Here is a 27404-nt window from a genome sequence, read left to right as displayed (position 1 = left end):
CGACAAATCCTTGCGTTGCCCTGGAAACCACCTGGCGTCGCGGCCCTGGGAGCTAGAAAAAGACGTTACGATTCAAAATGGCGGAGGACTTGGATGATCTCTTGGATGAAGTCGAATCCAAGTTTATCAGACCCGACCCACTGAAACTAGACAAGGACAAACGGTCCAAAGGCGGCGGCGGCAGCGGCGGGACCACCCAGAGCAACGACTGGAACCGAATCCAAGCGAAAGAGAATCTCAGGTTAACGGGCGGGCGGGTGGCCTGTTCTAGTAAAGCCCTACCCTAAGTCCCAAGACCGCCCCTCCGCTGCCGCCCCAAAGGAAAGTGCCCGAGATCTCCAGGCTCCTCCGTGTTAAGCTCAGTGCCTCCAGCCGTTGCTCCTGGGACAGCGCACGCTCAGTCGCCGTCAGCGAGCCTCCCGGCGTCGCTCCGCCAGGCGCAGAATTCGCGCCGGGCTGGCCGACTCTGCTTCCGAGAGCCCGGGGCCCTGCTGCCGGCCTAAGCCCTAATCGGGCAGGAGCACAGCTCGATCCTCCTGCCTCAGCCAGGAGAGGCCCAGCTTTGGGCAGTGCCTAGAGCCGTTCTTTACAGTCCTTCTGCTGCTGAGCTCATTACCCAGCCCAATCCCTAGACTGGTCGTTAAGGAAGGAGAAAAATACTATGTTCTATTCCGTGGTGGCCTGGAATTTTTTTTTTTTTTTAACTCATAGTGTTAGATAAGATTAGATTCAGGACAGAAGCATCAGTTGTTGTGAACTTTTATCTCTAATTAGCTCACCTAATACCTTTCTTAGCGTGGCCTCAGGTTAAGGGACCCAGCGGAGACCACGCATCCACGTGGAAATTTGACATTTCTTAAGCATTTGGGTGTTTCGTTCTTTTGTTTTGAAACAAGGTCTCTCTCGATTGCCTGGGCTGGCCTTAAACTCCTGGGCTTAAACTATCCTCTTGCTTCTGTCTCCCTTCTAGCAGAGACAGCAGGTACACAACAACCTTTTGGTTTTGGTTTTTGACCCTAAAAAATTACCTTTCAGATTTACCAGTCTTTTTTCCTCCATATAATCATTAATAGGACTTACTAGTTTCATCTCCTTATTTCCTCCTCAACTTGAAAAAATCAAAATGTTTACATCCTGTCCTTCAAAATGTTGACTTGGGAGACTCAGCAATAACTTCCTGAATGTTTTGGGAAGTGCTTCTTACCTAGAATATTTGGGAAAGGCTTGTGAAATTGGCTTTGGATCCGTCCAAAAATCTGTCATTCTTTTTAATTTTATAGCTGGGTCGGTAGCTTGGTGTGCGTGATTTCTCAGATCCAGTTCCACTGCCACCCAGTTCACCAGACTGACTTACTAATGTAAGAGGTAAAAACATGCAATTTATTGAAAAAAGATTTGGAAGAGATATTTGGAAACAAAAATTCTTAAAAAAAATTAGTTGAGTACTAAGCAGCATTTTAAAAAAAAATAGAACTAAAATGACTACTTTGAGCAGGCCAGCTCCCATTCAGCTAAATGTTTATCACACTGTCAGTCTCCTTATATGCTATTACCTTGTGTGCCAGCACATTTACATGTACTGTTGGTACATGTAAGCAGCATTATTTTGCAATTTGTTTTGTTATTTTTAGGTTCCTTTAGGAGATAGAATTTATCAGAGCTTTCCAGAGCGTGTTCATTTTAAGTAGCACACAGAATATTCGATGTGTTGTGGCAGGCAGCTCAGATGGAAAAGACTGTAGTATTGCTGCTTACAGGAATCCTCCCAACACAGATTCTTTTATGCTAGTTTTACCTTCTAAAAATCTGTTAAAAAATTAAAAAGCCATCAGGGGTGGTGGTGCACATCTGTAATCCCAGCACTCAGAAGACTGAAGCAGGAGGATTATTGTGAGTTCAAGGCCAGCCTGGGTTACAAAGTGAGCTCAAGACCAGCCTGAACTACATAGATGCTGTCTCAAAAAAAAAAAAAAAAGTCAGAAAGCACTTTATTAATAGACTACCTGCTGATTGCACAGCAGTAGAACCTGTGTCTTTTATTAGTTAAAATACTGAAATTGCCTCTTAAAATAATGAATTAGCAGATAATATAGTAAATGATCATGCTACATCTGGATACCAGAAACAAATGCTAATGTAAAAGATAAAAAACATTCAATTTGTTGAAATGCTCAAAATGATAGAAATTATAATTTTTAAAAACAGACTGATATGAGTTGAGTAAAACTACAAGATGAGACAGAAATAAAGATAATATAATCTCTAGATAATAGCTACAATAATAATAGCTAATATTTATTGAATCCTTTTTGTATATTAAGTATTTTATGTTTTATTTAATCTCCACAGCTCCAAGAAGTGAATACTATTACAGTATCCTCATTTCACTGACCAAATTGGGCTTAAAAAATAGTTACCTAAGTGTGCTTGTTCACACGCAATCCTAGCAACTCAGAAGGCTGATGCAGGAGTTTTGAGTTCAGGAGCCACTTTGGTTACATAGCAAGACCCTGTCTCAAAAAAGAATACATACCCAAAGTCCTACTGCCAAGTCTATTAGGACATCATATATCTAAATTTAAACTTCAAGGAAATGCTGGCATTTTTTTTTAATTATTATAACTGTAGCAATGTTTAGGCAAATGCAGACACCATGAAATTGTGTGATCTAATAACAGATCAGAATCTTATGTTAGAATTTGGATCTCTGGACCAGTGATACGGCTAAGCAGCACAAGCACGTACGTTGCAAGCACAAAATCCTGAGTTTGATTTCCGGTACCAGAAAAAAAAAAGAATTTGGATCTCTGAGAGTACAAATTAGTTTGGTAGAGTTTGCATGCATATGACTCTTGAAATTGTGGAATTGCGTGAGAGAAGAGAACCCAGACAATATGTCATCACAACCAGAGGAAGATAGAACGTCCAACAATAGCACATGCTTCTGAAAATTTAAAAAGGAGTACAACTGAGAAAGACCACAGTGTTGTGATTTGGGAAATAATGACCTTTCAGAAGGAAGAGTTCCACTGTATTGAGAGATATAGAAGCCCGAGATGGACTATACTGGGGAGTCCTTTTAAGTAGTCCCCTAGATAGAATATCTAAAGTTCAATGAGATTAAATAACAAGGACAGTAGCTCTGGGCTCATAGTGATTTTACCACCTGAAGGGCATTTGGTAATGAGCAGACATTTTTAGCTGTTCACTAAAAGGTGAATGTTTAGACGTTTAAACCTGGGTAAAGATGTGCTCCTGGTATCTAGAGGGTGGAGGCTGTGGATGCTGTGGAGCACCCTACAATATACAGCAGCCCCTAACCACCCCCACATACCCCTCAAAGAATTATCTGGCCCAAAGTAGTAATTCCAAGGCTGAGAACCCCTCTGCCTGGGTTACCAGCAGGTACAAGTCAAGCCTACTTGTAAGGAAACAGAAAAAGATGATTATGGATCACTCTTCAGTTGGCAAGAAAGGGTGGTAGCTTCAAGAGGTTTTTCAAGTGGTTTGTTTTTCAGGTTTATTTTTGTTTGAGAAATTCTTTGCATTGAATGGGGTTGGGTTAGGTTTGGCTTGGTTTGGTCTTGAGCATACTTGAAGGCAAAGGGAGAAGCCAATGTAGAGATATTAAGATGTGAAAAACATTAAGAATAAAGGAAACAACTAAAGAGGCAAAGCCTGGAGGTAAATGGAAAAATATTGGGCAGCTGTCTGTGGGTTTTTTATATCCGGTTAAATTATCTTATTCCAAGCAGAAACAAAGAAGAGCCACATTGCTGATGTTAAGAAATTTCGAAGTAAGAATACATTCCTAGGGCCCAGCAGTTAGCTCAGTGGCATAAGTACTTACCTAGCGAGCATGAGATCATAAGTTCGATTCCTGGTTAAAAAAAAAAAATTCCTAAAATTAGAGATTTTGATCAAAAATACTTGTCTTCTAAAACCGGAGCGTTTAACAGTCCAGTGAAGTTATGAAATTGATACACAGTACCCATAGCGTGTTTTCCTAAAGAGCCAGTTTTATGTAGTGTTAGATATGTGGACTGTTTTAGTTTCAATTCCAAGCCTTTCCTGTCACAATTGCTATGCCTTTGGCAAGCTTGTGAATGTCAGTGCCTTTCTTGACCTAAAAATTGGGATAATAAAGTTATCCTCATGTAAGATGTTAGGACAGTGCCTGCCTGCTGCCAGTAGATCCTCAGTGTTTGCTTTGCTTTGTTTTGTTTTGTGTTGGAGACAGACCTGCTGTGTAGTTCAGACTGGCCTTGAACTCACTATGTAGCCTAGGCTGGCCTCTCCTGCCTCAACCTCCAAGCATTAGGATTACAGGCATGCACCTCCATACCTTGCCAGCGTTTGCTTTTAAATTGAGATTCTGGGCAGGAACCCTTTGTATTAACAGCCCAGTAATGTTTTTGCCTGTGAAAATAAAGAAATACTTGAAATATTCCAACATTTGGCTTTTGATTCTGTGACCTGTTTGGCTCCTCTAGTAAAGAATTATGGTTCAAGTGTTTGATGTAACTTAGAAAGGAGCGATTTTAGTTTCCTCTCAAATACAATATATGAATTTATACCTTATTTTAAAGTATATAATAGTAAAGTATATATGTGAATTTGTACTGATGACTTGCCTTAGGAGAACTCTTACTTAAATATTATGTTTATCCTTTGGTTTTCAGTGCTAATGGTGGACTTTAAACAAAACTTTGTTCATACTATCTGCTTCAAGCCTCAGGCAAGGTTTTTGTATGTATGTGTCTTTTTCTTTTCAGATCAACAGATACCTTTAAAAAAGAAGATCTTGATAGTCTTATTAATGAAATATTTGAAGAGCCCAGCTTTGACCAAAAACCTCTCGTAAGTGATATAATGTGCAGTAATGTATGCATTGTCCCGAGACGTGGAGAGTGGCCTTAAAATATGAAGGAGGCACGGTGGCTCTCTGCAGTCCTCTGAATTCTAAGAAATACAGTTACTTAAGTGATTATGCTTAAAGAATTATGGAGGAAATAAAAATACTCAGAACTCACATGATATGTTTCCTTGTTCATTTCTCAGCAAGAATAAAAGACTGGAAAAGCTGTTAATGTAAAAATCAATTCACAGGTCAAGTTGATCACTTGTAGGCCCTAAAAGGTCCTTTCTACAAGACCAAAAGCAGCTTTTGTTACAGGAATGTGTTTAGCGTCTCAGACAGGATGTTACTGTAATTGTCCTAGGAACCAACAACTAAATTAATAATATTTTAATTTTTTAAATGTTTTTCTATGTTTATATTTAAAATGTACTTACATTTCTATATTTATACTTATAAAAAAATTCATAAAATAGCCAGGTGTGGTGGCCCATATCTGTAATCCCAGCTACTCAGGTAACTCAGGCAGGAGGATGACAAGTTTGAGGCCAACCTGAACAACTCAGGTTTGTTTTTGGTCTGGGGATTTTTTGTTTGTTTGTTTGTTTGTTTGTTTTTAAGACAGGATCTCACTACGTAATCCAGGCTGGCCTCGAACCTGCAGTGATCCTCTGGCCTCAGCTTCCCAAATGCTGTGACTTTTGGCATGCATTAGCACAGCTGGCCTTCAGCTGAAGATATTCACTAGCAGTTGGAAGGCCCTGGGTTCAGTACCAAGAAAACTTGGCAAATAATGAAACAGCCCCCTATATACTGAACTTACGACACCTACCCATACTAAACCTATCTTAATATTCTGCTGTGTCTGCTCCTCTGGATTGGTTTTTTTTTTAAAGAAATAAAAATTAGAGATACAATTTAAGACCTCCACAAATCCTTCTGTACTGCCTTCTTTCCCGGAAGTAGCTATCATCCTTTTCATCTACATTGTACTGAACAGATAATGTTTCATCAGTTATCTGTACAGTCATCTTTTAGCCATGTACAAGGGTTTCTTTCTCTAGGATGCATAAACCTAGAAGAGGAATTCTTAAATCATAAGGTGCGTTCATCTTCACCTTATTGCTACACATTGGCAAATTATTTCCCAAAGGGACTTGTCATTTATATTTTTCTATATATTAGGTTGTTTATTGGCATGCTGTGTGTGAAATTTATTTTTTAGATGTAGAAGAATAAGGTTAAATAGATGTCTAATTTACAAAGACCACTGAAAAAGTCTTAAGTATAATACCTAGAAAAACCTGTTCTAGTTTTTTCGGTTTGGCTTGATGTGGTCTGGTGTTTTGAGACAGGCCTTTAGTTCAAGCTGGGCTCGAACTCACTGTGTAGCCTACGCTGGCCTCAAGCTCACAGATCGCCTGCCTCAACCTCACTAAGTGCTGGGATTACAGGTGTGCGACACCAGACTTAGCTTTATTTTTTGTTTTTGAAGATGGAGAACATTAAGGAAGGTGTGGTAGTGTTATGGATAGGAGCCACTGGTATTCTTGTCAACCATACAAAATCAAGTGACTAATACGGATTATAGGATCTAAATTTAACATTTTAAGTTCCTACGAGATAAATTAAAAAGCTGAGGCCTATAGCTTATGACATAAAGAGAAGCAATGTTAAACCCAATACAGTATACTCGGTAAGTCCCAAATAAGTGTACCATAAATGCTAGCTAGAATACTATGGTACCAGCAACTAGCATGTTCATGTTATTAAATATCTGAGCAGTTTTGTTTCTTTTTCTTTTCTTTTTTGGCTATAAAGCACATACATGTATGTGAGACACTGTCTTCACTTCATGTTATTCAGACACAGACAAAGCTTACCTTGTGTCGATTTAAGATATACTATGGAGGGTACCGGTATAGTTCCAGAGTAGAGTACTTGTTAGCATGTCCAAGACCCTGGATTTAATACCTAACACTACCAAAAGAGTGTTAATACCTACAAAACAAAACCCCACTAATTTGAAATAAAAACAGCTCTTACATTTATGAAGAAATAAATTTCTCTTCATTCCTATGTGTTTCCTCTTTGTTGTAATTATATCCAGTTTTGCAGCCTTCCACGCAAAGTAGGTCTGTGTAAACAGCGAGTGAGGGAAAGCAATGCCTGTGACAGACAGAATGGTTCCTGGCCAGGTTGTCCTGCGGGACCGCAGCATGCCCTGAAGGTGCTGCTCTTCACCCCACCACTACTCTCCCAGTCTGGTGCATTTCTACCTGCCTCAGATCCATCCCAGAAAGTCAGGGAACAGATGTCACAGCATCCCACCTTAGAGTCACAATTGTGAGCCCGGTTGCTGCGTGAAACATGCTCTGCAAGGCAGACTTATGCACGTTATTATCTTTGAGAGATGTATCAGAAAATTTTCCACTTCTGTTTAACATCAAATAAAAGACTTCCGAAGTAATAAAATGTTTTTGGCATCAAACTTCCTCGTGCAGTAGAGAAAATGAAGACTTGTCCTTGCATAGTTTAAACTGCCCTCTCTCCATCTCACTTCCCCTCTTTGGTGGTGGTCCTAGGACGCAATTGGTTTATGTTCAGTATCATACACCGGTTAACACTTAATAAATGCTTGCTAATGATGGTGATGTTATATAACCATAGAGGCACTACTGTGGGGTTCTGACTAAATAGATCTACATTTCCCTTGAACATCTATTGGGTAATACCATTCCATTCAATCAAAATTAATATTCCTGAAGTTACACAGGAGTTTGGTTATGTATTTTTAGCTCAGATAAGTACCATTCACAGCCTCTAAAAATGAGTCTGAGGCTTTTTTCCTCCACAAGTTGAATTTTTCCAGAATGCTGTTTTAAATAGCAGGCCCTTCATATTAAATCATTTAACTCTGGTATTAACTGAAGAGTTATAAAGTGACTGAATCTTAGCATACTAATAATGGCAATATATCAATTACCCAAAGTAAAATTTAGCATAGTAATTTACAAATTCCTTAGAGAATTCTTCATCTCTGTTGCTTTCAAAAGGTTTTGATCATTGTTTTCATTTCAGGTACTTCCCAAACGATGCCACCAAAAGTTTTGCTATTTCTAAAATACTCTCATTATGAAATAAAGTCTATTACTTTTCAGGTTATAATTCTCCAAGTTACCCATGGCCTTTTATTGTTTTGTGTTTTTTAGCAGAAATTAAAATCTAAATCATCTGGTCACACATCTGTCAGAGCTTCTCTTCAAGATCCCCATAAAAGGTAAGTTGAGATTGCTTTGGTGAATTGCACACTCTAGTGAGCAAACACTATGAGCATAGTCTAGTAGATTTTGTTACCATTTAAGCAACAGTGACATTGCGGAACAAAGCCCTGGCCAGCCTTCAAGAGAAAGACCAATAGTAATATCTTTAGTGTTCTTATTGTCTCTGACCCCTTACTATAAGGGAAATTAAGTGGGAGACTATTACTATTGTAAATAATTTTCTGCCATTTTTTTAAAAAGTGTGAACAGTTCTGCAAAATGAATGTTCTGTTATAGTCTTTAGTATTTACTTTGTCCCTTACATTATTTGGCAAACACATTTTTCTGTGACTCATTTTAACTCCTTGAGTGTTTCTGAACAAACAGGTGATATCTAATAAAGCAGTGATCCTGTAATAAATACCTCTTGTTTGAAATCACTGGCCTGCCGGGGAAAATATACAATTTGATTACAAGGACATGGAGTCAGTGTGGCCAAATTAACGTCTCGTATTTCTTTTTTATTGAAATTTTCATTTTTCTCCTTCTGTTGAACACGTCTAGTTGCAGCCCAGTGTACCTCGGTGGAAGCACAGTTCTGAGTGGGATTGGAACACATACTTCACAGAGGTAGGAGGATATCGCAGATGTGTTACACTTTCTTAGGTTTTTATGACTTGATACCCTGTTGCTAAAAGATGGTTCTTACCATCTTGGCATCAGCCTGTGTTACAATGGCAGATGTATAAAACTGGCCAACCTAAAAACACTTGGTTAATGTGCTTCTTCCTGGGAAGTTGCTGTTGAAGGCTGTGCTGCTGGGGTATATTGCTCGCATGTTGATATCCTTTTCCAAGTCCCAGCTTGGTGTCCATAGGACATCACAGGAGTGAACCTCCTTGCAGACAGTGGTAGCCATGAGTGGCAAAGCTGGCGAAACAGTGGGGCTGGGCAGCTTGCCTGATCCCGTGCCACACTGACAACCAAGCAGCATGAGTCTGCATTTCCCAAAATTTCGCACACATAGTTGGTTGATTTTGCACATTTCAAAAGCGAAAAGCCACCTTTCTTTGCCTTCTCTGCTTGCTCCCAACCCGACCGCCTTCTCACTGTATCCAGGCAGCCTTCGGTAGTGATGGTGCCGCATGACACCAAGCTCCTGTCAGCTCCTGCAGTAGCACAGGATGTTACCATTTTGTTAATTTAGGGAGAGAGACTGGTTCGAAACAAAGTTTTCTGCCAGCCTGCTACTTTGGAATCTGTTTTTTGGCAGAGGCCTGTTTGTATAGATCACTTTATTTTTTCTCTTTACTTCTAAAACTTGTTATTTTGTTCATTTTTCAAGGAAGAAAATACTAGGTTATATGATTATGCATAGGCACATTTCTGGAGGACTGTTATAATAATAATGAAAGTGAAATCTAAAAAAACATTGGTGGAGGATTGTGCTGGTGCAAAGTTAGATCCTAAGAAGCTGAGAAGGAAAGTCTGTGGGCCCAAAGTGAAACTGGGAGTCTCTCATTCTGGCTTTACTGAGGAAACCAGGCAGCACACAGGCTAGTGCACTAGGGTGTTGCCCGCTGCAAGTGCTGTTAAGAATCGACCAGCAGTCGAGTCATCATGTGTGGAGGAAAGCCTGAAGAAATAATTAGCCGTATAATACAGTCTTGTTGTTACCATTCCTGAATTACCGGGACCAACTCAGTTGGACCTGTCCAGGTCGTTTCCAGAGCTATGCCACTTCTAATTGAGGGATCTACCAAGTCACCCAGGAGCTACAGCTGCGGCTCCCAAGTTTGCACTTCCAGTTCCCCCACATGCAGCATTCAAGGCAGCACACCTGAAGTGTGAGCTTTGAGTGCTCCTCTCCTGTTCAGGAAGCCAGTGAGAGCTTCCATTTGTCTCACATTGTCTTTGAACTTGGTATGATCTTTACCAAATTATTATCCCTATTCTTCTTCTTTTCTGTTTAGTTCCTTCACCTGCAATTAAGGCCTGGGTCAGGTTCTCAACTCCCACTGGAAAGTTGTCATTTCTACTCTTCATTTAGACTTTTCAGCCTCTTGAGTATTCTAACATTGTATTCCCTATCTAGGGTGACGCTCATTTCTGCCATGTCCCCTACTATCTCACCTGTTTAATTTACATACTGTAGATTCATTTAAACTTTCATTGTTCGTTTTTCGAAATGCATTAAATGTGCACCCTAAGCCTTGGGGTAGTGACCAGAACAAATAAAGAGCAAAGGATTCCATTGGGGCTTGAAGAGGGAGGGCGCTCATGACCGAACAACTGCGTCAGTCTGCCGCTCACAAGCTGCCACGACTGGAAATGTTGTCTTCTAAAATCTCACTTTCCTTTTCCATAAAAACCAGTCATACTTCATGGAGATACTGTGAGGATGAATGAACCAATACAATGCACAGTAACTGTGCCGTGGCACAGAAGACGGCCGGCTGTGTCCGGAACCCTGACTTCTTGTCATCCTGTCTTCCCTAGCAGCTCATCTGCTCTCTCCTTTTGTTCTGTCTCAGAACAAGAACCCTCTATTCTATTGTTTCCATCTTATCTCAGGACTACATCAGTGATTATCGGTGCTTCTGATTTTAAATATAGTCTTTAAAAAATTTTTTCTTGCATATAGTATTTTTTTATATGTGTACTTTTAATTCTACCATAGAGTATTATTTTTAGATGGAATTTCAATAGACAGAACAGCCTGAGCCAGGCATGGTGCTCCATGCCCAGCTCTCTGCAGGCCACAGCAGAAGGATTGCTGTGGGCTACATAGCAAGACACTTTGTTTTAAAAAAAAAAAACAGCCTCTTTCTATGTTTGAGGGTCCTATTACATAGTATTGATGCATGAGCATACCAGAATCTATCAACCCCGTTCCTACCTTATACGCAGCTACAACAGGAAATACCATTTGCTATATATGCACAGCTAAAAGTGTGTATTCCCAGACCTTCCTCACCCAGCACAGAGATAGTCACCAGCTGCCCCTTTCAGGACCCAGAACCTGCACACATAAGACAAACACATATATTTGAGTGCAAATAAAACAATTCATGTGTAAGTTTTTTATGCTGTTCAGAGCAGTTTTTTGCACACTCGTTGGTTCACCTGGACTGGAGGGGGTGGCAGATCAGATGGAGCAAGAATTTTTAACTCCATTTTATAATGCAGCTACTAGGTCACAAGGGTACTGCTAAGCTGTGGTGTTTGTAGGTTAGGAGTATTAAATATGCTGGACATGACAGCACACGCCTGTAATCCCAGCAATCGGAAGTTTGAGGCCAGCCTGGGCTACGTTGTAAATTCAAAGCCAGCCTGAAGTACATAGCAAGACTCTGTCTCAGAAGATAAAAAAAAAAAAAAATGCTAAATACATTTTTTATTTAGGATAGATTTATCAAAATGTAGCCTGTTGTAAGTTGGAAGTGTCTACATGAAAGAGAAAAATATTTAAGCCCTGAAAATGAAGTTTTTTATATGCTAAGGACATAAATTGAGTCTTTCCTGCCTGTTGGTTTTCTTTATTTGATTACCGGACAAACCTGTGGTTTGTAAGTAATGATGAATGTTTAACAGTAGAAGGACTTGAGGGTTTTTTCCCACTGTGCCAAAGGAGAAAGATTTTCTGGTTTGTGAAAAGAGAAAGCATAGGAAATGTGTTGGCATCGATAAGTAATGTAGATAAAACCAAGATGTTCTTTTCAAGCCAATCAAATGTTACTCTTCTTAAACTACTTGCAAGACTGAATTATTCCATAGACTCATACTAATTATGATCTAATAGAGTGAATTGTAGCAGTGGAATGATTTGTTAGCTGCAAGTTAGTTTTATTTTTCTCATAGGACAGTGTAGGAAAATGTGGTAGTGTGAATAGATTTGAATAAACTACTAAATTTTTAAATTAAATTAAAATGTTGTACTTAACATCGTGGTTGAGATTTTTCACATAAAAAATGTCAGGAAATTCTAAGTTATAGTTCCCACAACAGCAATATTTCAGCTGAATTGCACACATGTATTAACGCATTAAAGTTAACACTTTGCGCAATAGTGTAATAAACTACATATGCATAAGAAAGCAAGTTATAGTAGCTTTGGGAACCATCATTCTGCATTTCCTGACTTACACATTCAAAATCTGAGTTCAAATGTGTACCAGTATCATTGTGTTGAATCTCCATATCTTACAAATATAGCTTCATTGTGTTGAATCTCCATATCTACAAATATAGCTTTCTAACAGTTACATAGAAAATACAGAATTGCTTATGAAACTCATCTGAACTCTTAAATATTTAGTTATTGTAATGGTAATATTTTTAGAAATATAAAGGATTCATCATAAAAACTGTCAGGGCAAAAAATATTTAGTTTTGAAGTTATCTGAGTTTTGGAGGGAAATATGTGAAAAAAATCTTATGATGGAAATACTTTATTATTTTCTGTTATAGAAATACTATATGCCTATTAAATTATCTGTCTATTTTCTTTGGTACCAGAGATCAAACTCATAACCTCATGCTTGCAAGACAGGCGCTTATGCCTCTGAGCTAAATCCCCAGCCCCTTATATGCCCATTAAAAATGAAAAATATATACAGAAAAACATAATCTCTCTCCCTCTTCATTTCCGCCACTCCTAAGCAACCAGTGTTAGCTGCGTACTATATAACCTTCTGCATCTTGCTGCATTTTCCTTCTAATTTAAAACTATCCATTCAAGAATTTTCAATTGTTTTTACAAAAATAGAATAATGCTACAGTGTACAATGAATCTCCAGAATTTGCGAGGATTATGTTTCTAGAACACCTGTAAACTGTGAAAAACCACAAATGTAAGATATGGTCAGAGAAATAAATGTCTATTATGCTATTTTGGCCTAACTTTTTAGTTCCTGGAGCAAATCCAGTAGTTCAGCCTTCTGGAGTATCTTAAACTTCTCTGGCACTTAATTTCATGCCAGAAGCCTTAAATGGTGATGGTGTTTTGGTGGCATGTTAGGGATCTTAAAGCTTTAAGGAAAACGAATCTGAGAACACTAGAAACAACTATACTAACTACTGGCTGTACAGCAACCTGTTACAAGGTGGGAATGCTGGCGCATGTGCCCCGAGGGGTTCCAGGGCAGCAGCCAGACAACAGCAAGAACTGTGCTTTTGGACTGGCTGCTTGCAAACCTCCCACCAAAAAAACATTTGCAGAAGACATTTGCAGTTTCCACAAAATTAAGAGAGTTTCCAATGAACTACTACTAGTAGTTATATTCTAAGGAAACACCAGTGAACTCAGAACCACAGCTTCACAGGGATGCTGTGTTTTACTAGGTAACCTGCTCTGGCTATCCCTCCAAGGCCGGAGGTATATCTAACTTAATTTTCCTTATCAACTGCCTACTGTTGCACAGTGTACAGAGGCTATATGTTATTCAGGGTTTTGCCTTTTTGAAGATACTCAAGAGGTATCTTTTTTTTTTTTTTTGTCACTTTAGCAATACTGTATTAAAAGTTCACGAGATACATTCTTATATGTTGCTGCTTTTACTTATAGGTAATGTTTCCCAAAACAGAATTGCCAATACAATGACTGATTCAAAAATATGTAATGCTGCCTGGCCTGGTGGTACATGTCTGTAATCTCAGCCTGGAGACTGAGGCAGGAGGATCACAAGGCCAATCTGGGCAACTTAGCAAGACTCTGGGTCAAAATAAAAACCAGTGGGAGTATAGTTCTAGTGTAGAATGCCAGGGAGTTAGATCCCTGGTGCCTCAAATGATGATGATGCCAAGTTTTTCTCAAAATATACTAGTGTACAAGAATGCTAATTTTAACTTAATTAATGAAGCAATTTCATGTCTGAAATTTTAATTCTTTATATAACCTTTTAACAAACACTCTGTGCTGGGTACTTTACCAGCATGAATTCATTAGACCCTCATAGTAATTCTATGAGATGTAAGTACTCTTACTTATCCCATTTTATAAACGGCAGAACTGAGTTATAAAAATTGTAAGTTACTTAGCTACAGTCACACAGCTAATAAATATTGGAACAACATTTGAATGTAGGTGCTGTATACTTAAACTCATGCTCTTGAATATTATTTGCTGCCTGTACTAGTGCGATTATTATTTTTATATTTTTTTTCTCTCATTTGTAAGCACGTTTTTATGTAGTATAAATGTTTGACCATGTGTTAAAAAAGGTTTTCTACTCTATTACTGATCTTTTTTTGAGGGGAGGGTATCCTAAAAATTCTTATCACTTCCTTTTAAATTTTAGATGGTTGACTATATCTGTGTTGATCCTGGTTTTTAAATACTTCAAACAATTGAGGATGTTTCTTTAAATCGTAATTACTACACAAGTGAGATTATTTGCAGCAATGATTCATGATTCTTTTTTAGTGTGTCATATGCTGTCATGTCACTAAGGTTCTTACTGGTGTTTGCATAATTACGCTTTGAGAATCGTTTGGCCTTTCAGTTGCTCAGCTGTTGAGTGCCATTATAAGCTGTGTCACCCCGGCTCCCCCGCCCTCCTGTCCAGCGTCCCCTGCGCTTCACTCTTCACTGCATCCTTGTCTCAGCATACAAGCTTGCACTTCTCCCCGCTCCTTAGGCATAACCGTCTCTGAACCCCTGAGTAGTTTTTGATGAAACTACTCAATGAGGCCTGTGTAAATACCCTGTTCAAAACTTGACCCTTTCCCTCCTGGTGCGCCCAGTCTTTTTATTTGTTGTTTTGTTTTATCTTACTCTCCTTATTACAGCGGTGCCTCAGTTCTTAAGTTCAATTCTTTCTATGATTCTGTTCGCAAATCTGAATCAAATTTCCCCAGAAGGTCAACATTGACCCTAACCATTGAATTTGATTCAGTTCTTATGTATTTCGATTTGTAGCCAAGATTGTGGAAAGAGTTAAGTTCATGAACTGAGGTACCACTGTACTTCATTAACAGCATTTTTCACCTTCTAAAATACCATATAATTTAGTTGCTCTTAGTACTGCTTTTTAGCTCATCATTCACTAGACTCTTAATTCCCCACAAAAACAAGGGTCTCACAAGCACATAATATGTCCTAGTAAAATTTTTTTAAGTGAGTAATTGAATGCATCTATGCCAACTAGTGGGAAACAGAAACAAAAAAGATACTGCCCCAGCACTGAAATAGTTTATGGAAGAGACAGATTCATTTCAGTACGGAAAGTTTGGTGAGAAGGGCAGCATTTCAAAGAAGTTATCTCGCTGAAGAGCTCAGTTTGAAAACCATCAAATTAAAAGACCTGCAAACCCATTTTGTGTCTCTTTAAAGTGTATATATGCATGTATGTGTCAGGATGCAAGATGTTAGGAGTGTACAAAATAACTAACCTGAAAGTTGAGATATATAGACAGTCCTTAACATCTATAAGCAGAAGCAGATTAATCTGTACTTTTTTATTATTCAGTAAACTATAGTGTCTGGTGTATTCAATGAATAAATCACTATGTTTTCATATTTAAGCATACCAATCATCTCTAACGTACATTTCGTTTTCTCTCAACAGGGCATGTGACCATCTACGTTGTATAGCCTGTGATTTCAGAGTAGTGAGCTACAATGATTATATGTGGGACAAGTCATGTGATTATCTGTTTTTCAGGTATGTTTCTAAAGAACTTCACTCTGTGAAAAATGTACCAAGGACTTTACAGTTTTTCTTTTGCTGTGTTCTCTCTGGTGAACTTGAGCAGATTGTGTGACCTTTACCTGTTCAATATTCTCTCGTCCATCTTTTCTTTCCTTTCTTTTCTGTCGGCTGGATATACAAGTAGCCTTTTCACTGATTTTTTGCCTAAACGCTTTTCTTTCCATGCTCAGAATTAAAGCATAGCTCTGAGTGGCCATTCTCCTGCCCATTACCCTTCTGCTCACAGAAGAGACCAGATTCCGTAGCATGGTATTCAGGATCCATCGTGGTCCAGCTTTGCCCCCTACAATATGCTTTCACCCTCGTAAGATCCTAGCTGTATTATCATTCTTGATGCCACCATTCCCTCTGCCTGCAAGCTCCCCACCTGCTGGAACACCTTGCCCACTGCTGTACCTACCTGAGCCTTCTCTGTCCCCAAGTACACTCTTCCTTCCCTGTGTGTCCTTAGCACTTCGGTCATATAGCGAAGCACTTAAGTCATATAGTGTTGAAGATCTTAAGTTGTTTCACAGTTACCTTCCTCATCATCAGGGTAGTGGCTTACTCATATTTTTATAATTTGTGCATTCTTATATACTTACAAAACAACATTGTTACAGTGTTACAAGTTGCAAAACTGTATTTGAAGAAAACATTCACATTTTTATTGTTAAAAGTTAAACACTAACCCAGGAATGGTGGTGCACACCTGTAATCCCAGCACTTGGGAGGCTGAGGCAGGAGGATCATTGCAAGTTTGAGACCAGCCTGGGCTATAAAATGAGCTCAAGTCCAGCCTGAACTGCGTATGCATAGCAAGACCTTGTCTCAAAAAGATGGAAAAAAAAAGAGTTAAACATTAATAAAGTACATGTTATCATGTGTTTTGGCCTGCTAGACCTATGCCTAAACAAAGATTGTTTTCAGCTACAAGTTAACTCCAGTACATCACAGCACTTTTCAGTAAAGGATAACATGAGAGAGCTGGAGAGTGGCTCGGGTAGAACCCAGTGTGTAACACACATGGGAGGCCATGGTTTGAGCCCCAACTACCAACAAGAAGGAAAAAAATGTGAGGCTTAGTTCTTTGTGGTCATTGTCAGGTAAACCTATTGAAGTCTCTCCTAATTTATAATTTCTTTTTACAGCAAGAACCACTCCTAAAATCTTACAAATGCTCTGAATCCTTTTCATTCACACACATACACATTCAAATATACAGATACAAAGAAAAATTAGTTTCCAGGTTTGACAATTTCCAACCCAAATAAAGCCTGCCACAGTCCACAAGTCCTGGTTTAGAAGCCCTGCTCTGAAATTTAGTCACTTTTTATTCCAGTAGTTGGAAAAGTTAGCTTTTAGTTTCAGTTTTGTTTCCCCTTTTGTGACTCCTCTGAATCCTCCACTGTTTACTGTCTTCTGGCTTATCTCGTAAGTGTTACTAATCTCCACGTGTCACAACATGGACCTTACATTTTATAAAACTGACTTAGGGTAGTAAGGTGTGTGTGATGAGTACAGGCTTACAGTCAGCTTGTGGTGACTCGGTTGGTACTTGCAAATGTCGCAGGCATCAAGAGCGCCATTTGGGGTTGGGAGTGTAGCTCAGGGGAAAAGCGCTTCCCGAGCATTACTGAAGCCACAGCTTCAGTCCCTAGCCCTGCATTATAAAAGGAAACCTGCTGCTTTACTCCAGGTCTGGGACCCTCTCTGAAAACATGTAGTTATATTTTTAGGTGAAACGGGCGATTAGTAAAAATAAAGCAGTTATTATTATTTAAGTCAGTATGAAAATAGCATCCCAACCTGGGAGATGCTTAGGAATATATTTGGGACATAAGAGAATGATACAACTAGAGAATAAGGCTGTCTCCACAATCAACATAAATTGTTGATATGACACTAATTTCATAGAGCTTAATGGTGTTCCCTTATGCAGCAGACATTACTTAGCACCTAGTTTTGAGCTATAAATTCGTAAGGTAGAGAGGACTCAGTTTCTCCTTTTAAGTAACCACAGTTCCCAAAGATGGAGACACATCATGCCCTCAGTGTGACAGGAGAGCAAGATTAAAAGAAAGATTATCAAGGGCCAAGTGGAGACCCTTTGCTCTGCAGCTTGAGGGGAGGCCTCTCAGAACCTTGAAAACTGGGCCTGGGAAGTAGGATTTGCCTAGAATACGGTGTGGTGGTGTTTTAGGTGATGCACCCATTTTTGTAGCAGCACAGATCATAATAGCCGAATCTTGGAAGCAACCTATGTGTTCATCAGCAGATGAGTGAATAAAAAAAATGTGGTATTTTTACACAGTGGAGCACTACACTACTGTGCCATAAAGAAGATAAGCTTGTGGATAAAAGGATGTACTGAGCTCATAATGTTAAGTGAAATGCATCAAACACTCAAGCTTAAATACTGTGTGATTTTACTTACATGAGAAACCCAGAGCAACCCAGAGCATAAATAAAGACCAAAGTAAGATATGAATGACAGTGAATAGGGAGCTAGGTCTTTCTCAGATAGGAAAAGGATCAAGAGATGGAGGGAGAGAAAGAGAAGAGGGAAGGGAGGGAGAGGGAATGAAAAAAGAATTAAAATGTGTCATGCACGTGTGTCAACTCCCCACAGAGAAGTAATCATCATGTACTACAAGCATGCACTAACAAAAAATGAAAACTAAAAATATAAAGACAGAGAAGGAGGCCATGCGCCGTGTGTGGGGAGCTGACAAGTCATTGGAACTGGATACAGGGGCAAGAGAGAAAGTCATGGAAAGAGATCAGAAAGACCCGAGGAAGCTGTCCTGGGGAATTCGGGCTTGATTCTTTAGGCCGAGGGTCACCGCTGAAGTTTTTAACCAGGAGGGAAATCTGAATAGATTTAAATTCTTAAACGGTAACTGAATATTATGTGGGACCCAGGCCAGTGCGGAGTCACGGGTAATGCATCTGAGCTGTGACGGGGAGAAGGACAGAGAGGAAAAGGTGTATTTCAGAGGTCGTCCTGGCTGTGGAAGGCGAGAGACAGACTTCATGGGACGCGACCCAGGCCTCTGTCTAGCTCACGTGGATGGACGATGATGGAGCCCATGGGTCCTCGAGGGAGTTTAAGAACAAATGTAAGGGAAGAGCCCTTGTGTTCTTCGATGGGAGTGTTGAAGCTGCCTCTGCAGCCCAGGAAGGAAAGTGATCTGTGGAGCGGGGTGGATGGCATGGGATGCAGTTTGGAAGATTGAGCAGGGCCAGGGGTCCTTCAGCTGAGACGCGCCGAGGCTTAGGTCCTGAGTGGGAGCGTGGACACGGCAGGGACTCGGGTGCGCTGGTGGAGGCTCAGCCCTGGACAAGAAGAGGAAGAGCAGCTCCCCTGCCCGGAGGGAAGGCGGTCAGACACTGATGTGTTAGGGAGAGCCTGCTAGAAAGCGGAAGGCTTCACGTGGCTGCTCACTTGGTTTGAAGAGTAAGAGTATGATCTGCTCCCAGTGAGGTACGAGGGAAGTCGAAACACCAGGAGGATGCAGTCTCGGCACCGAGGTTAAACCCGAAGGAGGGGTGAGCAGAGGGCGAATTGAAAGGCCTGCAGAGAGCCTCCCACTGCCTGCCCCACAGCTCGGCAAGCTGTCTGTTAGTGATGTCAGTCTGCGCATTTGTCACCACATGGAATGTTGTGCAGTTGGTTATTGTCCTTATTTCACAGACAGGGGAAGTAAGTGTGTCCTAGCTTTTGTCTTTCTAGAAAAACATAAACCGTATTTGCTGAGCACCTGTCATTGTGGCCAAATAAGATATCTTTACTTTTCTATTAAGTGTTTTAAAGAAAAATAATGGAATAATTTCTAAGATTTAAAAATATTTGAGATATATTAGTCTCCTGGCTACTCAAGATTCCTATTCCTAAAGTCTCTAGGAATTCAGTCATCTATCAAAGTATTTGTCAAAACATATTGGAGATTGAATAAAAGATGTTTCATTTAACCAATTTAGTTTTACTATTTTTATTTTTTCTGATAAAGCAAATTGTTCAGAGTCTCATTTTCCTAGAATCAGACATTTGACAGGAATTCTCTCAAGTGTTGGTCAGCTGTAACCTAACAAGTGCAGCAGTAGTGGACACGATGCCCACTGGCCAGCAGAGGGCACTTGGGAGCCTACTTTCCGTTAAGTGACTCCCGCAAGGAAAAGATAAAGCACAGTCTTTTTATTGTCATTTATACTGTCTTTCATCATTTTACTTTATATTTTTCATTTTTTATTATGTCTATTTTTCTTTGTCATTTAATGTTTGCATGAGCTCAGTATATGAATTGTAAAAATCATAATTCATTTCCTTAAGTAAATGTATAGTAACTTCCGTATTACCTTCTTATAATGGCACCAGGTCCAATGATTGTTATCATTTTCATGAAGGTCTTGGTGATTTAGTTACTGAACTATATTAACTTTTTTTCAGTTTTTATTCTTGTATTAATCTACATTTGCAGTACGTACTGATCACATTGCTAGTGGGAAGTTGGCACGTGTGGGTCACACATCTTCAATTCTTTTTCATCCCCTTCTCTTTCCTCCCACCCAACCCCACACTGGCAAGATTATTAACATTGGTTTCAGGGTAGGCATTTACTTTGTCTTTGATGATACCAGTAAATAAGCAAATCATTGAAACAAATGAATTCAACATACAGACATACCAAGCATTTTCTCCCTGTGAGTGTGGATTTTCTGTGGTTAATCCATCTGAATCCCCTAGTTCACCATAGCCTTAGAACAAATCACTTTTTTTCAGAGTCTCATTTTCCTAGAATCAGACATTTGACAGGAATTCTCTCAGGTGTTGGTCAGCTGTAGTGAACCTCAGAAAGACCATCAAGGCACATATTCTACTGTTAGTGTGGAGGGACCAAGGTCATTTGATGTTCAGATGCTGTAAGAAACAAGTAGAACCTTTTTTTTTTACTTCATTAAGTACTGGACAAAGCCACTAAGCTAAAACCTTCCTGTTTTGCTAATAGGAACAACATGCCAGAATTCCACAAGTTAAAAACAAAGCTGGTGAAGAAGAAAGGAACACGGGCGTATGCCTGCCAGTGTAGCTGGAGAACCATTGAAGACCTGACTGACCTACAGGCAGACCACCAGCTTCGCTGGGTTTGCGGAAAACATTAGGAATGCAGCCTTTCCACACTGGACAGAAGCATCCATGAAGCCAGGCTCCAGTCATCATCCTGTTTATGTAAAGTAAAAAGCTGGTGATTTTTATGCAGCTACACATATTTTTTGAAGACCAATGAACTGAGGAAGATTGTACTCTCTTAACACTTTGGAATCGCTGTGTTCTGGTGTATGGATGTTGATAAGGTTAACACACACCCAAATTCTTTGCCAGCCTCTTTCTCCCATTAAGTGGAAGTCTAATGATGGAGTTCGGTCCGTATATCTAGCCTGTCCATAGCACCTGCAACCTTGCTTGTAGTGCAGTTAGTGTGAGCTTCCTCATGGATGGAGGGGAAGGGGAAGAGGCTGGCCAAGCCAGGGAGGTCATCACAGGAGAGTTACACCACCTCCTCCGGTCAGCTCTGTGGTTCCCAGAGATCCTAATTCAGACAGGGCAAAAGCCAAATGATCGTGTCTGGCTGAAACATTGTCAGGTGTACATTTGAGAACACTGCCTTGTATCTCATCTTACCTCAACTCACAGCAGTGTTATACACAATGATAAGGATGGGTTATCCATTTTATTTCACCTTTTATTGGTCTAGATATGAAAAGCTATTTAGTTTTCCATCTGAACATATACCCTTATATATAAAAAGTTTCTTTGACATATAAACAGTCCTACTACAATGTGTTGGATTTTTCAGTACTCTAGCCTGTAATGCTTAAGATCCATGTAGTGAAAGTAAGTAAGATCATGTTTCAGGCAGCCTGAGTCTCTTCGGGTAGGATCAGGCTGATGCATTATTTACGAAATGAATACATGAAAAGAGAAGGTGTAACAGTTAGCCTCCTGGAATTCTCCTTGACTGAGGAAGGAAAGCAGTCCCCTCAGCTCCCAGCCCCACTGAGACACCCTGGGGGACTGTGCAGTCTGCCAGAACTCCACCACATGTGTCTGTAATTTGGTTCAAGTGTCTGACATGGGTGCACAGCAAAGGAGTAATTTTTAGCAAAGTAGTGATCTGCTTGGTCTTATGCCAGTTCCGTTCCAGTACCCTACAAAATAAGGAATATCTGATATTAAAATCCTTTTCCTGGTGGTAAGACACACCTATATTCCCAGCACTGGGAAGATGAAGCAAGAGGATCCCAAATATGACTCCCGCTCTGGCAACTTAGATGCTGCCTTAAAACTTTTTGGCTCAGTGCAAAGGCCACGGGTTCAGTCCACAGTATCGGGAAAAATAAATACGTTCACAGCTATAGTTAAGTACGGCACTACAACAAAACAAAGCTCGTGGTGGCTGAGGCTTACATTTTTGTATTAAAAAAATGTTTACAGGTTTTATCCATGCAAAAATATTTTAATTCCTAAATTCGTATCTCTCTGAAGTTGTGTCAGAAACATTGGAGATTCAGATTAAATTAATTCCTTGAAAAAAATAGCAGATCGTCAAGATCCACATTCAGGACCTCATGAATTTGTGTATTCATCATATGATTTCTTTTATATCAATGAGAAAATTCTGTAAATCATTCATTTGAAAATATTTTAGCCAATGTTGCATCTAAAGGGACAACATTGCCTTGTTCTGTTATTTCAGTTACTTCTGTCCTGAATTCTGGACATGTTATATGTGACATTCCATAACATTATAATAATAATTCTCTGTCAGAAATGCATAGCTGAGTTTTCATTTTTATTGGCAACTTACAAGGTTTTCAGTATTGTACTATTTTTAAATAAAATGTAGAAAGAATATTGCTTATGTATAAATAGATAAATTATTACCTGCTATAATTTAAGCTAAAATGCAACTATTTTAGGATCAATATAGAAGAAAAGTTTCAAGTCAACTATAGTTTAAATATACAAAGTGTGTAACACTTATAGGATGTTTTCCTTATCTTCAATATTTATAATATTTGTCTACAGTTACCAAAGTACTGTCAAGCCAGACTTTACTTGGACTGTTATTCTACTTTCAGAACCTTATCTTTAGAAATGAGAAAATAATAAATAGCACCTTAGTTTTTATTATTTTTTTATTCTGTAGTAAAATATTCTTGTGAGCATTAATTTGGAGTAACTTCGATTTTTTTCAGTTTCAATATAAACATTTCTAATTATACAATTGACCAGAGGATTTATTTACATTGCAGAGAGGCAGGCCACAAGTTTGAGAAAGGCACGTGTAGTACACACCTGTGCGTGTGCCACACACTTGCATGTGGAAAGAGCACAGGGATGAGAGGAGTAGGTCCAGGTTCAACACATACAGACCAGGGCTGGGGATTTAGCTCAGTGGTAGAAGTGCTTGCCTGGCAAGCACAAGGTTGTGAGTTCAATGCCTGGTTACCCGCCCCCCCCCCCCCGGAAAAAAAGGAAGTACAGGCCATGTTGACATGGCCGTACATATCCAGATATCCATAACTCAGAATCCTTTTCTTGAACCAAAGAAAATGTCATCAGACTGTGAATCTGAATTGTTTTACTCATTTTCTTAATACTTAAAAATACAAAAAAAAAAAGTCTTTATATTCAAAGTACTCTTAAAAAACTTAGCAGCTCTCAGGTACTTAATTTTTCTCACCTCTTTTAACAGCTTATCAGCCAACATGAGGTCGCAGTAATGAGCCATATCTGTTGCTAAAATAGTTCTCAAAGAAAAAATTCAAAATGTACAAATCTCTGTAGAGGTTTCACATCCTTCTTTGGGTTTGTGCCATTACAGAAGATTGCCTTCGACATTCAGATCGAGGATAATTAAATGTGTCTTTCCTCCAATGCTGTGAAACTGGATGACAGAATGCTACAGAGTGGAAGCTGAGAGCCGTGTTCTTCCAGGGCCTTGACCTCTGGGACCGTGTGTAGGGATGGTGGGATCTCCTGCGAGCCACTGTGAGGAGTGGATCGGAGACTGTGATTAGCATGGCGTTCCGTTCAGTCCGTGCTTACCAAGTGCTCTCACTTTTTCCTTCCAAAATAAATACTGTCTCAAGTAGCAGAGTAGCACGTGTCTTAAAACAGATCACTTGACTACATTTTGTTCATTCTCCCACGAGAAAAGCAGCAGCACTGGCATTTTTATCTTGTGTCTAGGAAGTGTAAACGTGGCCACCTTAATTTTAGGTATGTTAGAGCTCCGGGTTGCCAGGAGAAAGAGGACCACTGCCCTTCCTACACTGTGTTCCCTCCTGCGGTAGGCCCAGCGGGCCGTCTGTCTCCTCAGCTCCCTCTGCCCCTGCTGTCCTCCTCTGGCCACAGCACTGCTCCTCAGCTGGGCCTCCCTCTTACCCGCTCCCCCAATCCTAAGCCATTATCTTCCACACCTCCGCTCCTCAAAGCAAGGTCCTGTCTCAGAGGAGTTTTCAGTCTGCAGGGAGGCTCCGAGGCCATGTGTACTCTCACAGCACTCAGATGTGGATTCCTGTTTTCACCAGGACAGGTACACTGAAGTTGCACACACTGAAGTTGGTCACACTGCTGGCTGCTTGCTTAGCACTTTTGGGAGCGGTAACACCATCCTCTTACAGTTTAAAAAAAATAAAAAGCCAGTTTCATATAAGGATGTTCTCGATAAAGAAAGAAAAAATTATTAATCTCAGCCTTCAAAAACAAAACATCCTTTTAATAGTCCATGTGGCTAGAGGCAAAGTGTGCATAAAACACTACACAGCTATAAGCTGAAAAACTGCTTTCCTCACAGAATCCATTTTTGCTTGAAAGAACAATTGACAGATTATTGGAATTCAAAAAACCCATAAAGTGATTCATTCCAGGAAAAGGAATAACAATACTCTGAGCCAAAAGTAAAATTTTGGAAAACTTATACCTACCAAATGAAGCATGACAGCTTCCCCAATACTTAAATTCTTTCCCGATGACAGTAGTGGTGATAACAAGTCCTTTTTGATACTATATAATGAAATGTGACAATATTTGGAAGATCTATTTAATTCAGCAACTGCCAAACGACCAATGCATGTTATAACAAAAGTATGCACTGAACTGGAAAAGACCAATGAGGATCAGCGTAACAGTACTCAGAGGTTTACTTGATAGCATTTGATCTTCTGCACTGTAGCTAACTTTGAAGAACTTCCTATAAGTATTGCAGAATAGCCACGATCAGCTGAAAAGACTATTAAAATATTCTTCCTTTTTCCAACTAATGTCTGCATGAAGCCAAATGTTCTTCTAAGGCCGCCACTAAACCTACCTCAAGAGAATGAGTGTAACAATAGACATGAAAACCCAGCTGTTTTCTATTAAGCCAGAGCTCAGAGATTAGCAAAAATGCAAAACAAATGCCACTCTTCTCATTATATTTGTTTTTGGAATATATGGTTTATATTTGTATAAAAATTTGATAATCTATAATGGTTTATTATTTTAAGTTTGTGTAGTATCAATGTATTGTCAATGCTCTGTTTTGATTTCTAATATCATTACATATAATTACTCCAAAAAAAGCTGGTTAGCACACACAACCACTTAAGAGTGCATGAGTCATGAGACCAAAAAGGTTGAGAACTGTTTTACACAACCCTGATTCCCCTCCTGCTCATACCCCTAGCCCAGCCTGAAGTTCTGATTTCTCACCTTCTTCCCTCTTAAAACTTTGTATTTCCCATAAAATACCTCATATTGCAGTTATTTGTTGTGTTTGTTATACTCTTCTTGAAGATGAGATGTCAACTCATAACGTCTCACAGGAGAAACTGAGGCGACGGTGCCCGTAATTTCCAGGCCACTGTGAACCACTGTGTCTTTGGGTTTATCCATAATAAAGATTGGATATAATGACATATAAATTTTCCAAATGGTATGAACACTTTTTAAAGAGCCACTTTGGTGGGCCCAGTGTGTGCGAGGCCACACTTTGGTATCTGTGTCACCTTAGCAGGGAAGAGCCTCGAGTCTGGGGTTCCAGACACAGGTTTCAAAATGATGTCATCTGTGTCCTGTCAGCCTTCTGTCAGTGGTGGGAAGAAGGGAACCACTTAGTACTGAAGTGACTACATGTCTCAGGGAAATGTCAGTGGCTGCTTAACAGATGGCAGCCATTAACTGAGCGGGACAGAAGTTGCTTCCTCCTAGATGGTTCTGAAGGTGTCCTAACAGAGGCTAGATAGAGGGGTCCGTGAGGAGTGAGGCCGCAGACACCTTGGGTTTGAGGAAGTGCGAGTGAGCTTGATTCTCTCAGAGGATGTGGGCAGACAGAGTAGCAAGAGCTGAGGCTGCTCCAGTGAGTAAGTCAGACCGAACCGAACCTCCTCCGCGAAGTCCCAGGGACACCAAGCAGTGGAGACAGAGGTGACAAGCACTTTGTCAGGTCACAGGCACTCTGCAGCAGTCTTGTTCTGGAGCATGGCTGTGGGACTCAGGATGATGTCCCATTGTCTGACCAGTGACAGCCACGTCCTTCAGGGCAGGGCAGGCGGAGTTCCGGTGAGACCAGCACCCCAGAAGGCGTGCACATGGAGTTGGTCAGCAGCACCAATGGGGGAGGCTGGGGCCTGGAAGGAGCTCCGGGGACAGCGCCCTGCCCAGAGACCTGAGGAAGCCGATCTCTGCCAGAAAGCAGGGGTTTTCCAGATGTCCCCCGGAGGTCTGACCCTGGCCTTGGGTGGAGGCTCAGGATGCTGGGTTTTTGTTTTCTTTTGTGTATTTTGCATCCAGGTCAGCAGTTTATACCCTTTATTCTCAGTTTTGAATAGAATTGATTTAAATAAAATCTGAATTAAGAGGCTGCAGAGTTCATCTCCGGCTCCAGGAGTACACAGTACTCAAGAGAAAGTTCTGCTAACGCGTGGCCACCGCCTCCGATAGCCACACAGGCCGTGAGTACATGAGAGTGAAGCCTAAGGCCATTTCCCCCACACACAATATGTGTTTTTTATTAGAGCCTATTTTACAGCTTCGGGCTTCGGTGCATAGATTCCGATCATATCCCACACCCGCTGTCTTGCCTTCCATCCTCTTCCCCTTCCCTGCATCTTTCCTCATGTCTAATAATACTCTCACTTCTGCTTTCATGTCATCTTTCTTAACACTCCGCAAATTAAGGAGAACATGTAATATTTGTCTCTTTTTTTAGATTTTTTTTTATTTTAAAGAAGATAAAACCAAGGAAAATAAAACAAAACCAATCAAAAACCAGTATAAGTGATACAGGACTTCAAAACCTTACGAAACCAACAACAGTTACCATACTGCCTCTTGTTGTCTTCAAAATAGCTGCAGATACCTTTGGACATAGTAAAACCCGAATAGAACAGGTTAGAATACAAACAATAAAAACAAAACAATGAATGCAAAGAAGGACTTCAAAACAAGCCACTAGTAAATCCAGAAGGCTACCATAGTATGTCTTGCTATCTTATAAATAGCTGCGCCTGCCCATCCAATTTAACATAATCAAACAAAACAAA

General features: G+C 40.0%; 1 protein-coding gene across 2 annotated transcripts; it reads left to right on the top strand.

Moving 5' to 3' along the window:
• On the top strand, positions 1–23971 carry Cfap418 (cilia and flagella associated protein 418). 2 transcript variants are annotated; one of them, XM_003479915.5, is made up of 6 exons: positions 1–241; positions 4776–4860; positions 8074–8138; positions 8686–8751; positions 15690–15785; positions 20822–23971. In XM_003479915.5, exons 1-6 carry the CDS (start codon positions 78–80, stop codon positions 20973–20975), a joined length of 630 nt encoding a protein of 209 aa, XP_003479963.1. In that variant the 5' UTR covers positions 1–77; the 3' UTR covers positions 20976–23971. The 2 variants fall into 2 exon arrangements, with proteins under 2 accessions (XP_003479963.1, XP_005008290.1); XM_005008233.4 differs by having other exon boundaries at positions 11–241; positions 8071–8138.
• The last annotated feature ends 3433 nt before the right edge of the window (positions 23972–27404 follow it).

Source organism: Cavia porcellus, unplaced genomic scaffold (genome assembly GCF_034190915.1).
Source record: "Cavia porcellus strain 051 isolate PalLab524CR breed Dunkin Hartley unplaced genomic scaffold, mCavPor4.1 scaffold_10, whole genome shotgun sequence".
Taxonomy (NCBI): Eukaryota; Metazoa; Chordata; class Mammalia; order Rodentia; family Caviidae; genus Cavia; species Cavia porcellus.
This window is presented reverse-complemented; position numbering and strand designations above follow the sequence as displayed.